We start from the raw sequence: 19,633 nt of genomic DNA on the forward strand, positions 1-19,633 counted from the left end.
TTATATGATAGTGGAACAAACACTGGTAGCAGTTACTTCTGTAAAATATTTGGGATTATGCATGTGGAACGATTTGAAGTGGAAAGATCATATAAAATTAATTGTTGGTATGGCGGGTACCAGGTTGAGATTCATTGGGAGAGTCCTTAGAAAATGTAGTCCATCAACAAAGGAGGTGGCTTACAAAACACTCTTGCGACCTATACTTGAGTATTGCTCATCAGTGTGGGATCCGTACCAGATCGGGTTGACGGAGGAGATAGAGAAGATCCAAAGAAGAGCGGCGCGTTTCGTCACAGGGTTATTTGGTAACTGTGATAGCGTTACGGAAATGTTTAGCAAACTCAAGTGGCAGTCTCTGCAAGAGAGGCGCTCTGTATCGCGGTGTAGCTTGCTGTCCAGGTTTCGAGAGGATGCGTTTCTGGATGAGGTGCCGAATATATTGCTTCCCCCTACTTATACCTCCCGAGGAGATCACGAATGTAAAATTAGAGAGATTCGAGCACGCACGGAGGCTATCCGGCAGTCGTTCTTCCCGCGAACCATACGCGACTGGAACAGGAAAGGGAGGTAATAACAGTGGCACGTAGAGAGCCCTCCGCCACACGCCACACAACATCTGGCAGGTACCGCTACCACCGACCCTGCACTCGAGTCAGTTATCACCTTGCGTCAGAGGATATCTGGACTTATCCATGACTTGCTCGTTTCGCCAGTGACAGAGTTACCAGTTGACATGGGAACGGTAGAACTGAAGACGAGCTGCGAGATATTGTCATGTCAGAGGGAATACTCGAACAGGTCGTACGTTTCTTACTCCTAACTTGTTCATTGCAGTCTGATCAGACACAGAGGCTCTAGTGACCCTTCTGAGATCGTCTTTCAGTTTTCTGGCAGTATGAGTACGGAGCAGAGACGGCCAGATCTAGCCCTTCAAGTGTGGATATAATGCACCATCAATATGGAAACTTTCTGGCAGATTAAAACTGCCGCGCGGGGCAGTGGCCGGTCTGATGCGTCTTGTCGCTGTCCACATGGCTCCCTTCGTCGAAGGCTCGAGTCCCCCCTTGGGGGCATGGGTGTGTGTGTTGTCCTTCGCGTAACTTAGCACAAATTTCCAATTTTTCCAGATTAAAACTGTGTGCCAGAACGAGACTCGAACTCGGGACCTTTGCATTTCGTGGGAAAGTGCTCTGCCATATGAGCTACCCAAGCACGACTTGTGACCTGTCCTCACAGCTTTCAAAAAATGGTACAAAAAATCAAATGGTTCAAATGGCTCTAAGGACTATGTGACTTAACATCTGACATCATCAGTCCCCTAGACTTAGAACTACTTAAAGCTAACTAACCTAAGGACATCACACACATCCATCAAACTTACTAGACTAGCACTTGTGGAAGAAAGGGTATTCTGGAGACATGGCTTAGCCACAACCTGAAAGATGTTTCCAGAATGTAATTTTCACTTTGCTGTGGAATGTGCAATGATATCAAACTTCCTGACTGACTAAAGTTTGGAAGGTAGGATATGAGGTACTGACGGAATTAAAGCTGTGAGAACAGGTCACCTGCTATGCCTGGGTGGTTCAGTTGGTAGAGCACTTGTCAAGGAAGGGCAAAGGTCCTCAGTACGAATCTCAGTCTGGCAGACTGTTTTAATCTGCCAGGAATTATCTAACGAACCAAAAAAAAAAAAGTATCTGAAATTGTAAATTTAGACACATCTGAACATGCTGGTACTCACTGGATTTGTTATTATAAGAATATTGATATAAAATTTGCTTTTGTTTAATTTGGTGGTAATATACCAGAACAACTACTTAACTATTTGGGAAAAAATGGTCTATACTGTAATATTGACACAATACAAAACTCATGGTCCATTGTGTCTGTTTTAAAACTGTTTTCAGATAATTATAAGTTCAACGATATTTTGAATCTAAAAATGGACCTTTTTGGGAAATAAGCTGCAGCCTAAAGGTCACACGATTAATGGTCAAATAAATTTAGAAATTATCCAAAAATGGAATTAGAAGCAAAAATTGATACAAAATAGAAAGTATAATTTTAACAATTTCATACAGAATTATGTAATATTTTTAAAGCAAGTAAAGGATATATTGATACTAAAGGTAGAAGGAAAGTAGATATAAAAGATCCAGTAAGTGATTATGATCCAGTTACAAAACCTATGCTTTAATTAAACAGTCTTGTTACAATACCTGAATACACAAGTATTCTAACACAACTCTGTAATTATGTCTCTACTAAAGAACTTATTGAAGAAATGTACCAACTTAATAAAACTGATCTAGCAAATTACTTTCCAAAAAAGGAAATAGGAAAAGCTTTTACAGATTATTTCTCAAAGGCAGATTTAACACTGTATCTAATTCAGTTAAGTAATCTTCAGAAAAGATTGTGTGTCAATCAAACACTTTAATTTCATTTTGATAGAATTGATCAAATACTGAAGTGTACATTTGAAAATGAGGTAAAATTCAAGAGAATTATTTGTTTCGGCCCAATATAGATTGTGATTTGTCAACTACTGATTTTAAAACAGAGATAAAGAGACATAAATTAACGAATTTATGACCAACTCAGTTCACGAATTTATTACTTGAAAATAAAATAAAATATTTATAGCTCCAAATCAGTCAGTTAAAACTGTACCTGTATCAGGTGACTTACTCATGTTTTGTGAACTTATTTTGGAATCAAATGATGATGACAGAATGGCACAATAATTTAAATCCTATTAAATTTTTTAACTATGCAAATGTAAACCATATCTGCTTATTGAAATGTAAAAAATGTACTGAAACTTTAATTAAGTCATAACATTTCTTCACAATTTGGATTTCCCAGTTGTATGAATCATTGTTGCATACTAATTCTTTGTGTTCTAATTACATAATAATTATAATCTTTATCACCACCAAATAATTTAAAATAACAAAAGTTTGTCTTAAATTTTCATTTATTCACTGTTTGAGGAACAACGTCAGGTAATAATGGATTTAGTACTCCATTTTATGATGTAACTTTTCTATAGCTCTATCTATTAGCCCATTTAAGTTTTCAAAGTGATTGTCTGGATTTCCATTTATATTTTTTGTGAGTTATTTGACATTTATACATCTCTTTTATTTATTTTTTAATTTTATGTTTTCCATATTTTCTAATTGATGTTAGAACTACTTCATAATCCCAATTATGAAAAAATTCTGCAAATGGCATTTCGGATCTCAAAATTAAAGGATATAAACGATGTTCATTGATGATTTTGTTGGATTTTGTATATCTCAAGGTAGTTCTGTAATGCGATTATCAAGATTTTCAAATGATTTACAATACTTTTGTTTAACAAAGTCTTCAATTGCTTTCCTATGTCCACTATGTTCTAAAGATCTGCAACTTGATGTGCATAAAACCATAGATTATTTTCCTTCATCAATTATAATATACACTTGCTTATAATTGTATGTAAGCTTGTTGTTGAATAGATCATTAGTTGACTCCATTTAATAGAAAATTTTTTATTAGATTTGTTATTTGTATTATTAAAAAATATAAATACCACATTCAGAATCATTAACAAATACCATTGATGCTTTTGTTTTGATTAATCTTATAATATTTTAAGTATATATATATATATATATATATATGAATTTACTTGTACTCTTATTGTTTGTCAAAACAGTAATTAGCAGTAATGAGAATTATGCAGTAAAATATTTATGTGATTTTTGTTATTTGAATATTCCATCAACACCTGAAATAACTCAAAAGACTGATGATTTATTATGAGAATCATGAGTGTTAGTTCAGTTAACATCCAATCTTCAGGTAACCAGGGAATTAAGTAAACAGACTCTAAATTTTATGAAGAGATGTAGATGTGGTGTACGAGATTCATTTGGTAGTTATAGAACTAATATGTGTAAATGGAATAAGAAAAATGTTGGAAGTAACAGAGGTAGCCTTTGGTTTATGGCAAAAATATATGTTTATATTCAGTTTCTTTGTAATATAAAAAAATCCTGCTATTTTAATTTCATATAAAAGATTCAAAAATATTGATTTTGTCAATGTCATTCCTCAACAAAAATAAAAAGGTTTGCATGATGATCATTTAACTGGAAAATATATAAATCCATTATATGATTAACGTAATTTACAGATAAAATATCTAAGTTTTGTACAAATTTCTTTACACAATTTATCTGAATACGATTCATGCCTGTTTGTAAAAGAACTTGGATATGACAAAAAGAAGTAGACTGAATACTGAGTGATGAAGATTGATGCCTTAGTTTTGGTCAGAAGAAAGAAAGTTTGATAATGAGATTTATTGATGCTTTTAAATTTATGGCTCTTTATTTGACACTTTCATGAAATTTGAAAAAGTAACAATCAAAGAGTATTAAACTATTTTCTCACAAGAGTTATTCAATTTGTGGATATAATTTCATGGATTCTTGGGAAAAATTTGAAGTGACACAATTACCACCAAAAAGAAAATTTTATAATGCACTGACTGTAAAATAAGTGATGGAGACTATAAATATGCAAACTTAATTTGGGAAAACTTTTATATGAAAAATCTTGGTGAATATCATGATTTGTATCTTAAACCTGAGCTATTGTTTGTTATTGGCTGATGTGTACGAAAATTTAAGAAATACTTGCATTAAAGCTTATGTTTTCCACCCACCTTGGTATTTTATAGCACCAGGCTGAAAATGACTAAACAACATCTTTATTTATTTCACAATTATGATATGAGATTAATGGTTGAAAAGGGAATAAGAGAAACAATATTTCGATGTTCTAAAAGATATGTTGAAGCAAATAACAAATATATGGAAGATTTTGATGATAAAATGGTATCAAATTATTTAGCATATTTAGATGTGAATGATTTATACAGTTATGCTATGAGTCTATCTTGACCATATGTGAATTTGAATCAGATGAACTAAATACCTTTGACTGTACAAAAATATATGAAGTATCAGATACTGTAAAAACTGGATATATATCTGAAGTAGATTTAGAATATACAAAAGAATTACATGATTTACATGAAGATGTACCATTGGTCCTAAAAATAAAATTGTGCCAGGAACTAAAGAAAGAAAATTATTAACTACTTTAGAACACAAATTTAATGATTTAGTTAACTATAGAAATCGCACAGTGTGTCCATCATTGGGAATGAAAATAACAAAAATACACAGAGTTTTAAAATTTCAACAATCGGATTGGTTCAAGAAGTATATAGATTTAGACACAGGAGTGAGAACTAAAGCCAAAAATTATTTTGAAAATGATTTCTATAAACTGATAAATTATTCAGTATTTGGTAAGACAATTGAAAATATGGGAAATAGGTTGGTTATAAAATTAGTTTTAGGCAGAAAAGAGTGAGACAAACTTATAGCTAAAACAAAATTTAAAGTAAGAACTATTTAGCGAAAATCTAGTTGCTATTCCTATGAATAAAACAAAAATTAGGTCCAAAGAACCAATCGACACTGGAATGAGTATATTTGATTTATCTAATGAACTGATGCCTGATTTTCACTATAGAATGATAAAACCAAAATATAAAGAAAATATGGAGTAGTGTTATCAACACAGTGACAATTATTTCCACACATAAAAATTGATGATTGATTACTTTGATACAAATGATTAACCATAAACTAATACTTATGGAGTAAGTAAATTAGAAAGTCTCTGAGAAAATAAATGACTAATGCAATGGAAAAATAATGGAAGAATTTTGTGGTTTGAGAGCAAAAATGTATGCTTATAAATTTGGTGATAAAACAAAGAAAAATCTAAAGGCATGAACAAATGTATTATTAAATATAGAATAACCTCAGAAGATTGTAAAGGTTGTTCATTTAACAATAGAGAACAATACAGAAAAATAAATATAATTTGATGTGGTAAATCTTGAAGTCTATACAATTGAAATAAAGGAGAAAACATTGAATCCTCATGATGACAAAAGGTATGTTTTGGAAAATAAGTTAGGTACATTACCATATTTACATTATGATTGTAAGAAATCTCATCAAAATTTGTCTATATAAATGGGGATTGTAATCAAGAAGCTCAGTAATGCTATTGTCTCAAAGTAGATTAAGAAAATAATTAAGTTAGCTACAAACGTTTTATCAAATATTACTGTATGTCAACATTTAATACTAGATATGAAGAAAAGATTTATATGGAGCTTAATAATGAATTTAAAATTATTTTATGAGACAGATATTCTAAATTATTAATTAATAAATTAAATTTATTAATTTAATTAATTAATTTTCGATTAGTTGATGGACGTATGAAACTGAAATATAAAGGAATGAAGAAAGTTAAAAATATAAATAATAAATTCTATGGTCTGGAATGTAGTTCATGAATTTTTTTTTAAATTTTATTTTTAACCTATGGAATTTTGTAATCTTCAAATGGACACTACCAGAGAGCTAAAGCAGTGTAGTAATTGCATGGTTAGAAAGAACATTGAAGAATTACATAAAGATGAGTATTGTAAAATGAATATCTAATATATGTAATGAACATGCATCTTATTAGCAGAAAATTAAGGTTACATGTGAATGTGGTAGAATTGTAGGGTAAAAAACACTAAAAAGACATGTACAATCGACATTTCATGAAAATGTTATGGCTGGGTAAGGGATAGAACAGTTGTTTCTTATTTTGTAGCATTCATCTCTTACAATGAAATACATTGAACTATTAGCCAGTAAAATTTTAATATGAACTGTTCATTGTGAGAATGAATAATTTTTTTTCTTCTTACATGCATCTTCCATAAAAATATGTTAAATTTATTTTCTTACATTCATCTTCTGTGAGAAAAAATATTTTTTTATAAAAAGTGAATGTGATAAAAGATTGCTACCTTTTAATTTTTCTAAGTAACTTATTATAAAATATAAATTTTTTAATGAAAATAAGTGAGTTTGACCTAAAATATTCAACTGCAGCAGAAGACAAGTGTAAGTTGTGTTGAGTTAGTGGATGAGTGAGTTAGCTAACTTACAAAAACTGAGCCAGAACCTATATTTATCTTCTACCAATGTGAATTAATTGTGTTAGATCTCAGAAACTATTTGGGATGGGGCATAGGTCTAGATGAAGTGTTTTGTTCAGAATCACAAATACTATCTTCCCTTACTATCTCCCCTCAAAGCATGTACCTTTTGTCTTGGCTTACCCTGTATGTCGCTAGTCACTTCGCCTCCGCTCTCTCTTTTTTCTTGATCGCTCATATCACTACATTCTGTTTTCTTTTCCAGGGTGGATTCCTTTAGCAAACGTATCCGCATTGTCGCTCACAGTGATGGCATTTACACATTAGAAGGTGCATACACTTTGGCCGCCCATGTACTTGGCATACCTTTGGAGGGCACTGGAATCTTCAAGAGTGTGATGGGTAAGTATTTCCATGCAAAAATATCTCCTCATGATAGAAAAACGAAATATTCTGGAAGTATAGTAGCATATTTAATCTAAATCCGAGAGGCAGGAGTAAAAAGAATGATGACAGGGATGCAGAAACTCTCTCAAATTTTTCATGTTTGATACTAGAAATGGCTCCATCATTAATTAGACAAACTGTGAGAGCCAGTTTCTGTGTCAGAGTTAGTGTTACAACTCATGTTGTGTTTTCTGGAGTATCTGATGCAGTAAATTGTTTGAATCTTGGGTGCTGTTATGTTTAATTATAGTTTATGGAGCAAGTACTGGTAGAGTTTTATGCTGTTCTTTACCATAATTATAATCAAAGATACAACTATTTTCTGTAAGTACTGCATTTGACAAATATAGAATTGTAATAAGACAGTTAATTTTTAACAGAAAGAGGTCTGATACACAGAAGATGAAATACATCATTTATTTATTCAGAACTTAGATGGACCAGGTTAGGCCCTTGAGGCAATCTCTTACATCTGACGATGGCAACACATACCAAAGATATGACAAAACATTCACAGGAATAATGATAATAATAACAATAATAATAATAATGAAAATAATAATTCACTTTTTATAGCAATAGTAAAGGGCATTAAGAATAATATAGATTAATATAGCACATTTGAATACATTTTGAGTATTGTGGAAGCAGAATTGATAAAGAAAGAAGAGTAGATTGAAATGACAGGGACAGTTACCATTAGGAAAGAACAGATTTTAAGTAAAGGACTTTGCCAACAAGGGGGACAAAAAGTTGAATAGAGAGAAGACTGACATGAGTTAGCTGCAGGCTAACAGAAGGTGGGGCATCAACTGCATTTTGGAAGTTTGGAAGGAATGTAATTTCTCTGGTTTTTAAGGAATGTTGTTCATAGCTCGGGTTCCTAATACAGGAAATGAATGGAGAGAACATGGCAGTGTTATGTGATAATAAAGAGAGGATTTTACTTTGGTGAGAACCATACTTCAGTTGTAATGTTCAGATACCAATGTAAAAAATGGTTCAAATGGCTCTGAGCGCTATGGGACTTAACTTCTGACGTCATCCAGTTAGAACTACTTAAACCTAACTAACCTAAGCACATCACACACACCCATGCCCGAGGCAGGATTCGAACCTGCTAACGTAGCGGTCGCGCGGTTCCAGACTGAAGCGCCTAGAACCGGTCGGCCACACCAGCCGGCTACCAATGTAAAAGCTGGAGTTAAATGAAAGGGAGTGCACTGATAGAGAAGACGAAAGAGTGGACATACACTGATCAGAGAGAACACTATGACCTCCTGCCTAAGAGCGAGTATGTACCTTTGACACGGATAACAGTGGTGACACATCGTAGCATGGAAGCATTGAAGCCTTTGTAGGTCGCTGGAGGGAGTTGGCACCACATCTGCACACAGAAATCACCAAATTCTTATAAATTCTGGGGAAGGGATGATGAACTCCTGCTCCACGTTCTATCACATCGCAGATGTTTACGATCAGTTTCATTTCTGACAAGTTGGAGGCACATTACCTTGTTGAAAAATGCCAGTGCTATTGGAAAACATGGAGCCTCCAGCAACTTGTCTCTGTGTCAAAGAGTTGTTACCCTGGAAGACAATAGATTCGCGACCTCCAATCGACACAATGAACGATGTGATGGATTCATCAGACTATGTAACAGTCTGCCACTACACCAGCGTCTAGTGCCGATGGTCAAGTGTCCATTTCAGTAATAGTTGCTGACATCATGGTCTTAACATTGGCAAAGGTATGTGTCGTCGACCCACGGTGTGATGTTAGCTCTGCCACGGTTGGCCGCCTGTTCTGTTTTACTCACCAGCCCCCTCTATGATGTCCGGCATCTGTAAAGAGGGGTGACCGCCAACCCCACTATGTCTGGAATTGGTTTCACATTGGTTTTGAACACACTCACCACAGCATTTCTCTAACACCGGACAACTCGTGCAGTCGTGCCGAGCCTCCAGGCCATTACAGTCTCCCTTTGGTCAAACTCAGGTAGATCGCGTTCATTCCCCATTCTTCACATGGGTAGCAAGCTCACTGATAGATGCACCGTAAGTGTGTCTGACTAGGAGTCATTCCTCACCAGATGGGGCTACTATCGCGTGGACGGGTTTATATCGATAGTAGGTCAGTGGTCAAAATGTTCTGGCCGATCAGTGTGGAGTGTGATCGTCTCTGCGCTTATGGGCACGTAACCATGATGATTGTCCATAGGCAGGAGTGATATGTCGAAACATCAAATATCACAAATGCATCGCTCACAAGTTTTCGTCTCCAATTTTAACGTGTGTGAGCTTTCGTACAAAAGTCCTTGGAGAGCAGCATCAAGTGTGGGGAACATTAGTGGCTCTACGAGCTTCCTTTGAAGCTTGAAAGGAAATACTTTTGTCTATTTCTGTAGTGAATGAAGCTACGCTGCCACCATCTTAGAGTCTGCAGCTGTGTTTTCAGTCCTAAGTGATGACGGTTCAAATGGTTCAAATGGCTCTGAGCACTATGGGACTTAACATCTGTGGTCATCAGTCCCCTAGATCTTAGAACTACTTAAACCTAACTAACCTAAGGACATCACACACATCCATGCCCGAGGCAGGATTCGAACCTGCGACCGTAGCGGTCACGCGGTTCCAAACTGAAGCGCTTAGAACCGCACAGCCACACCGGCCGCCCTCTAAGTGATGATGCTGAATTGGGAAAAAGAAAAGGTTATATCTATGCCGTTAAGTATTATGGACGGAAAAATTCGGTGAACTGCGTGGCAATAATTCTGTGGTGAGGGACTAAGATTGCTTACATTTTACACTGGTTGACTTTCAAACCTATGTGATGTGCCCCCTCAGATATGGCAAGTAGATCAGTATTTACAGGCAGATGACTGTGTACGTTTGTTGGACTTGTACTTAGATGTAACTGAGGTTCACTGGAGTATAGATGATATTTGCAGTGGGAGAGAACAGTTGACACATCAATATAGAATGAGAAATCAATGGGCCCTATACTGATACATGTGGGACCACAGATTCTACATTCCTCCATTGTGACCTCTTAATTCGAGTCATTACATATTGTTGGCAAGATGTAAGGTAAGAGTGGAACGATTATACAGCACGTGTAGAAAATTTTGAAGGTTAAATTTAGCAAGTTGAATGTCAAATTAACTGTTTTGAAAGTTTTTCTGAAATCCAGAAGCACATAATGGTCGTCTACTCTTTGTCCATAGCTTGTTTCAATTCATCAGTGACTTTTACAAGAGGGGTCGTCGTGCTGCAATTTTGCCTGAAACCCAGCTGGTATTTATCTAAAAGGTTATTTGATGTTAGACAACTGGTAAACTGTTCGTGGACTCTATGTTCTAAAGCCTTGGGTATTGTTGGTAGAATGCAAATGGACCTGTAGTCGGAAGGAACTTTGGTAGGTCCCTTCTTGGGTAACGGGTTTATGAGTACATCATGCTTCCAGGACGTTGGGAAGATGCTGGAGGTCAGAGAAAAGTTGAAAATGCCTGTTATTTTGGGCAGTACAGGGTCTACGAGAAAGTTAATCATTTGAAAAAATGGTTCAAATGGCTCTGAGCACTATGGGACTTAACATCTGAGGTCACCAGTTCCCTAGAACTTAGAACTACTTAAACCTAACTAACCTAAGAACATCACACACATCCATACCCGAGGCAGGATTCGAACCTGGGACTGTAGCGGTCGCGCGGTTCCAGACTGAAGCGCCTAGAACCGTGATCATTTGAAATGTTACATTATTATGACCTGCCACTGCCGAACGAATACACACAACAGACTTCCTGGTCGTTTGTACCAATCACTGATACTCTAAGGGAGTCGATGGTCGGCGCTCTTAGTCGTTCGTCAAGTAAAAATGAGTTGCAGTGTCTAAGAATAAGGGTGATCAACATAATGAAGAACGGAGTAGCACACGTAAATGGAGTAGCACACCTAAAGCAGTGAATCAGTTTTCTGTATACAAAAATGGTCTGGTGGACAGGGTAAGCAGCAGTCTGGGGCTGTTTACTGATGATGCTAAGATGTATGGGAAGGTTTCGTCGTTGAGGGACTTTAGAAGAATACAAGATGACAGACGAAGTTTCTAGATGACGTGATGAATGGCAGCTAGCTCCAAATGTAGAAAAATATAAGTTAATGCCGATGAGTAGAGAAAACCTACTAATAATGTTCGAGAGCAGCATTAGCAGTGTGCGGCTTGACAAAGTCAAATCGACTAAATATGTAGGCGTAACGTTGCAAAGTAATATGAATTGCAACAGGCATCTAAGGATTGTGGTAGGGAAGGCGCGTGATCGACTTAGGTTTATTGGGGGAGTTTTAGGAAAGTGTGGTTTATGTGTAAAAGAGACCACATATAGGTGACTAGTGCGACCTATTACTGAGTACTGTTCGAGTGTTCAGGATCCGCACAAGATCGGATTAAGGAAAGACATTGAAGCAATGCAGAGCTAGCTGCTAGATTTGTAACCGGTAGATTTTAAGAACCCGCAAGTATTACGGAGGTGCTTCAGAAACTCAAATGAGCATCTCAGGAGGGATGCGACGTTCTTTCCCTATTGATAAAATCTAGAGACTTGGCAACTGAGGCTGACTGCGGAACTATTCTACTGCCACCAACGTACGCTTTACGTAAGAACCAAGAAGATAAGATCAGAGAGATTAGAGTTCGTGTGGAGGCACACAGATAGTCGTGTTTCCCTCGCTCTATTTTTCGGATTGAACACGAAAGGAAATGACTAATTGTGGTACAGGGTATTCTACCCGACGCCCCTCTCGGTGACTTGCGGAGAATAAGTGTGGATGTAGATGTAAAGGATGGCCCTAGTTATTGCCTTTAATGTCCCCTTGTGAGCACATTGTGAATAACTATCACTAGTTCGCAAACAGATAGTTGTTGAACGAACGCTCACTGAGTGATGCAGTTCCCTCAGTAAGGTAATCCAATAAATTGTTCTATTAAAATGGATAGTTGAGAGCACGATGTATTATGCGGGACATTAACTGTCGCATTAGTGTGAAAATAAAGAAACTTGAAAGAAGGGGAAAGCGTGGAAGTAAGAGACATATTACAGAAAAGTGAACGAAAACTAAAAAAAAAAAAAAAAAAAAAAAAAAAAAACCAACAACATTACAAGAGGAAGGAAACGTAATGTCTAATGACGTGTGAAGCACTTTGCTGAGGGCAGATTACCTAAGTGATAAGTGACACGTGACTGTTACAAACTGAAAATCAGACGTTCGTAAGTCTTTCGCCCGACTGTGAAAATAATTAAGATTCGAAAGGGAAAATCAATTTAAAAAAATGGTGACTGTATGTTGAAAACCATGTTATTATATTGTTATTCCTCTTCCTCATCTGCTATTTATAAAAAAGCAGAGCAGCAGTTATGTTGGCACTAACATCTTACTTGCTACGCTACATTATTGTTTTAAATGCTATATTACCCGTACCAAGAAATCATTTTTATTTGCAGGTGCGCTCAGAAGAAAAAACACAACGTATTTTAAAGACTACTAAAACGTCCCTGTATCAAAACGTCATTTTCATGTTTGGATGTGTGGCTATAAAAAAACGTACATTAAAAGAGAAGTACATACATATCGCATTTCAGGTGGTGGCGCCGTGGACGTCACATATTCTGGACACCTTGAGAGCGGCCAGGGAGGACGGTCATATCTGAAGCTAGACACTGTCCAAGTCGCATTGGCCTTAGGCAGGTCTCAGTATGAGCTCACTGGTCTCTTTGGGGACTACCAGCCTCTAGGTACGTTACTGAATAAAAATCTATAAACAACACTCACTTTAGTCTTAGGTAGAACAGAGCACACCAATACACTGACGTAAAAAAATTGCAGCACCAAGAAGAAGCTGAGAAACATAATCGAAAGTTACAAGGCATGTTACCACATCTGAGAGAGGATGTCTGTTCAGATTTCGTGCCAGTCGCATTAGAGTGGCGCTGATAGCGCCACTATGTCGATGAAGATCAGGTTTGCTTTAAATACACTCTGCAACGGTTGTGAACGTGAGTTATCTTTGGAACTGGAAGTGGCGTGTTGATGCTAGTCAATAATGCTTTTAAGATGTCACAGACGCCATTATCAACATCTCACTGAGTTTGAGCGAGGTCGTGTTACTACACGAGACGCAGGATATGCCACGTGCGCTATTGTAGAAAGATTTGGCAGGAAAGTAACCACTATGCACGATAGCTGACTTCGGTGGTCACGAGATTGTAAGAAGATCAAGCTCTGGAGAGCCACGTGGCACTACGAAGAGGGAAGACCATGGTGTTCAGTGTATGGCTCTTGCGCATCGTAATGCATCTACAGCAGACGTTTCAGCAGCAGTTGGCACCCAGTTGACACAAAGTACTGTTACAAATCGGTTACTTCAAGGACAGTCCCGGGCCAGATATGCTATAGCGTGCATACCACTGACCCCAAACCATCACCGTTTGTAACTTCAGTGATGTCAGGCGAGAGACCATTGGAAGGCTGGGTAGAGTTCTGTTGTGTTCTCTGATAGTCGTGTTGATCAGGGGAGGCCAATTGAGGGCCTACAACCAACCTGTCTGCTTGATAGATGCACTGGAGTTATTGTCTGGGATGCGATTTCGTATGACAATAGTAGTGATCTCGTCGTTACACTACTTACCCTAACTGTAACATTGTATTGTAATCAGGCCATTATTGAGCAGTATTCTAGGGGGTGTCTTCTGACAGGATAACACTCGTCCATATGTCGCTGTTGTAACCCAGCACACTCTGTAATTGTCGACATGTTGACTTGGCCTGCTCGATCACCAGATCTGTCTCCAGTCGAGCACATACGGGATGTCATCAGATGACAACTCACGTCATTCACAAATAGCATTAACCGTCCGGGTACTGACAGACCAAGTGCAACAGGCATGGAACTTCATCCCAAAAACTGACGTGTGGCACCTGTACAACACAATACATGCACGTTTGCATGCTTGTATTCAACGTTCAGATGGTTAAATGTGTTATTAACGTATCAGCATTTCACATTTGCAATGGCTTCCTCGTGTAGGTGCCCCGGTGGTCCTGGTCGCCTATGGTGGACTGGATGGCCGAGCGGTGACCTCTCCAGTTGTCAGGATGCTAGGAAATGACTGTGGACGCGTCAGAAACGCCAAAGAAACATTATTAATTCATAACACCTTTATTCCCGCCGAGTACAATGTGGCCCGCGTAGCACAGGCTGGCTGAGCTTGGTGATATCAATGACCTTCCCCGAGTCCTCGCTGACTCGTAGCGATGACACCAGCTCCGGGCCACACAGTCTTGCCAGCGCAGCGCCGCGCGCTGTGACGTAGCGAAGTAATGTCCTTACTTCGTACTTCGGCCGCGCGTGGCTGGTGGCACCCGGCTGGCCGGCCGGCTCGGCTGCGGACAGCAAGCCGCTGTGCGTAGGAGGCTCCGGGTTGGAGTCCTGGTGCTGTCGGCACGAGAGGCGTTCTCGTAGTGCGGAGTGTACTCCATCCCACCCCGTCTTCTTCCATGCCCCTCCTGGTGGCTCGCCCGTGGTGGACGGGCGGAACGGGCTGCAGTCCCCCAGCGTCGTCGGCTCACCCGGTTGTGACAGCGGATGCACAGGGCCTAGGTCCCACACGATTTCGACGACGGCTCACTGATGTGGTCAGCATTGGCGGCGAGCGAGTCTGCCGCGATGTCTGCTAATCCTGGGTTGATGATTGACAGCGGCAGCAGAGAGGACCGGAGCTGGTACTGTCCCCTCTCGTCTGCTGCTGGATGGGCCACCCTTACTGCAACATCTCATTAATAAAGATTAACATGTCAAGCACCGAGCTGAGCGCTACGCAGCGACCCAGTACACATCTAACTGCAAGTCGAACTGCGAGTGCCTTGTTGCTATCAAAGCTGGCGTATTTAAAGGAAGCACGAGCGACGTCCTGACGTCATGCTCGTTTGTAATGAACGCATTCGTTCCAGTTATACTGCTGATTCATCTGTCGTACTCGCCCCTTAGGTGTTCTTGCGACAGAGTTACGTGTTGTTACGGCAGACTTACGTGAAGTTGTGAAATGCAGTACAGATGACGCTATACCTCTGTCTTGCACTCTACGAAAGTCTCCGCAATGCTAAGCAATTCACTCTCGCCTTTTGTGTGTAACCAGGCCATTGCCCCTGTGTCACGACACATTCCGATATATGTGCAATCCTCCTACCTCTTGGCTAAACTACTGCCTCTTTCTCTCGGCATAGGCAACGAAACTTTGACACGTTTCCACGTTTCCAACTCTTTGCTATTCTGCGACACTACACTCGCACTTGCGGTTAACCTGTCGTCTTGCGATGTCTGTCAGTTAAATATGTTACCTACACAAATTTATTCCCGAAGTTTCATCAGAGTACCTTAAACAATTTTTGGTGCTGCGATTTTTTCCATCAGTGTATTAAATTCGTGGAGGAATTGGGAATATCATTTTGTTTTAATGTAATGCAAAGTTATGCATGTACTCCACGTCTATCACCTAGTGTCATACGTGAGTGACTTGTCAAAAAACCTCAAGTGGAAAGCTACTTTTCAGCCTCCCATGGTATTTGTTTTGTCCTTCATAAACATTTCAACATACTATGTATTCTTCCGACGACTTAGATCAGTAGTTTTAATCTGGCAAGACTGAAAGAAGAATTAGAGGAACTTGAGATATATAGACTGTAATAAAAAACGTCTCTTTTTCTATAAAAAACACCAACTTTCGTGGCCTAAGGTCTCACTAAAACTGTTCATGCGAATCTAGGAATTGTTTAGTTGAACAACCGATGGATGGTTGTATTCCTATACTTCTTCAATTGAGAAACTGCTCCATCTGTAATGACCTCAGCCTCAATGACAGTAAAAGCTGTTCAGTTCCTTAATTCTTAATAACTGGGTTGCACATTTCAACAGTAAAAGTTCTGGTCGGACCACAGTTTGTAAGGCAATAACCTCACAATCACTTTGTCTCACTTGATCTGTTTAAGACTGTAGTTTCTCTGTTTACAGTGCTCGCCGGTAATATGTTCATCAACAACGTTGCAGCGAACGTAGTGGAACCGAATTTGAAGCCGACGCTGGAAAAGTGGCTGGCCGAAGTGTTCCGCCCTTATGCACAAGCCGTCTTCGATACTGTACCCTACGACGAGCTGTTTCCAAAGACGCCCGCTTACAGAGGTTTCTACAGAGCGGTTTTCCCACACAATTTTTGATTTTCCTGCTGATATAGAACGCTTTATAGTTTACTGGGCGCGTTCCTCCAGTTAACAGATTAAAATAACCAGCACCGCACTAACAATTCAGTGGATATAATAGCCTAGCAATTTAATATTAATACAACAGTGTGTTTGGGATTCGTATCTTCGAAGAAGCCAACATTTACACAACATGCACGTAGTTAAATAATATTGTGAGCTCCCTACAGTTCCAAGGTGAAAATGTGCCAACTTCTAGGGTTCTTTCCTCCGTACCAGCAACTAGAGCATTTACGTAGAATGAACAGTGAACAGTTGAGTGATGTAATGTTGTACTTAAGATATTCATCTTGCATATTGTAGTAATGGGCACAAAACCTTCGACTTATCATCCTGATTTGGATTTTCCGTGGTCTTCCTGAACCACATTAGGCAAATGACGGGATGGGACAGTAACACGGCCACGCCAATTGTTCCTCACACTTCTGTGATTCAGTTCCTGTTCCATCTCCAGCGCTGGTAATTTCTATGGGTCCTGAAAGTTAACCACACACCTAGAATTATAAGCAGTAGGGAAACCTACAGCCTTTCCTTCCGCTCTGACCATTGTCACTAAAATTATCCAGAAGTCTTAGAACTTGTAAGGAAATTTTACCCATTGTTGAGATATCCCGTTGATTCATTTTGTTTATTCATTGTCTTAGCTTCACCACTTTGTGACCCTAGCTATAGGCTTATACTACATGTTTTGTAGAGCACACGAGATTAAAAAAATGCACGTAGTGAAAATTGGAAAGAGAAAACTATATGATACACTTTTAAGTAACTTAACTTTCTGCAGCTTACACATTTATGATGTTGCCTAATGATCGGTTTGTCCATCAATTACTAATTGATACTTAGAGGCATTGTATTAATTCTCTCTTTTCAAAAATATAAAAGTTTAGTGGTTGCTGGTGAACTACACAGTGTATTTTTTTGCGTGTATTATTTTAAGCTTCTCAAGAAAGTCCGTGTCAATGAGGACTGTACAGTAACTATGAATAATAAATTTTCTTATACTAAGAATGTCGATTTGGATTGAGTAATGATATTTTTTAAAGTTTTTTCTTCCTCAGTTTACATGTGTCGAAAACTGTTATAATGCCTCTAAAATATTTATGCTAGTAGAAAGAATATGTTTTCTGTCAAGCTCCTCGTTTTTCATAATAAATGTTCCTCACATAAAAGTATAAGACTTTTCTTTCAAATGATATCATCTGTTTAATACAAAACTATTAAGTTAGAGCTTGATATAATCTGCAAGTCTTACTGAAGCAACAAATGAATGAAGTTTAATAACAACAAGAACTGTATAGATACCTCATCTTAATTATTCTCATGTATTTCAGTCCCATGAAAGTTATTGCGAATGGAACCAGGAATAGGCTCTTTTTCCCGTTTCTGTCTTCTAGACGTCGGAATGATACCTCTGAAGTATTCATCGGTGACAAAGAGCCAGCAACAGCTAGCAATAGCGATTTGAGTCGGCTGAACATTGTTGAACTATCTTATTAGAAGGTTGTGGTGACACCCAGTGATGATGTTCTCTTAAAAGACACTGTTAAAAATCGTGATAGGAGAAATATTTACGCTTACTGATCCTAACACGTGTAGATCTGTTAAATTTGCTTTTGTCGCTCCGTTGTAGTAACACAGGTATCATGATAGACAACCGTCAGCAACTAGCTCAATACGCCTCATAACCTGCTCCACACTCGTAGCTCAAAATTACTTTCCTTTGAAACATTGTTAGCAATTTAAGAAGTATCAAAACATTATATGAAGCCTTGTAAAGAGTATAGCTAATAACAGGCATAGGTAATTTGGTTTGATAGGTTGAATAGGATACAGAACTTATGTTTGGGCGAAATGCACTTCAAATCATTGTTCTCAAAATTTGAACAGTTTTCTTAAAGTAATTTAGGTGAATCCAAGATGGTAGCTTAAACGTGATACTTTAGCCATGATCTAGGCTTCATTTGCAGAACGAATTTCTAATTTTACGAGCATACAATAAAAATAGTGCTAACCACTGAGATATACCATATTTTCTCTGGCATTTAACACAGCGGCCGTTAATAAATACACAGATCCGCAATTCTCATGGAGATACTTACCTTAACTTTGTCATGATCAACGTGTAGATTTGTTGTGACCTTGTGATGGGAATAATAAAATAAAATATTACGAAACGTTTATTCTTAACTTACAGTACTGAAAAAACGTATGCGGAATTATATCCACCTTCATGGCTGCCATCCGTTCAGCAACCATACGTAGGAGGGCAGTGGGCATTTTGGCTAAATCGCTGATCCGCGAAAGTATCAAAAATATTTTAAAAAAATATAGGTCAAAGTATCTGAATTGTGTAATGTATGACGAACCATGGTTGTATTACTGCCTTCTAAAGTCGTTTATGGACTGTCTCAGTAGTAACATCGCCAAATTTCATTTGAAGGCACATACCATCATGTTGGATTATTGAAAAGTTTATAAAATATACTCTCTGTAAATAATTAAAAATTAGTATTTGCTTATAAAATGTAACTAACAAATTAGTGATACACAGTTGTCAAATATGAGTTTTCTTTTAATACTATTCTGCAAACCCCGAGAACACGCAAAATAAACTCAACACCTGTTTTACATCCTGATTGCTCGCTGTCACTAACAAATGTTGCGCTACAGAAAACGTGCATTGTTAGTTCTTTGTACCAGAAGTTTCGTGCTATCACCAACAGATGTCTGCAATGGTAACAATGATAAATTTTTGCTGTATATACAATGCTTCGCTCAAGACATAAGAGCCGCTTAA

General features: G+C 38.0%; 1 protein-coding gene across 1 annotated transcript in view; it reads left to right on the forward strand.

The window, feature by feature from the left end:
- Nucleotides 1–17,808, forward strand: part of LOC124622580 (putative beta-carotene-binding protein) — a 101,694-nt gene extending 83,886 nt beyond the window's left edge. The window contains exons 4-6 of the mRNA XM_047148328.1: nucleotides 7,350–7,486; nucleotides 13,167–13,319; nucleotides 16,592–17,808. Coding sequence (XP_047004284.1) covers nucleotides 7,350–7,486; nucleotides 13,167–13,319; nucleotides 16,592–16,794 — 493 coding nt within the window. The 3' untranslated portion in view covers nucleotides 16,795–17,808. The remainder of the gene's footprint in view (nucleotides 1–7,349; nucleotides 7,487–13,166; nucleotides 13,320–16,591) is intronic.
- Nucleotides 17,809–19,633: the final 1,825 nt, after the last annotated feature.

The sequence above is a fragment of the Schistocerca americana genome, chromosome 7 (genome assembly GCF_021461395.2).
Source record: "Schistocerca americana isolate TAMUIC-IGC-003095 chromosome 7, iqSchAmer2.1, whole genome shotgun sequence".
Lineage (NCBI taxonomy): Eukaryota > Metazoa > Arthropoda > Insecta > Orthoptera > Acrididae > Schistocerca > Schistocerca americana.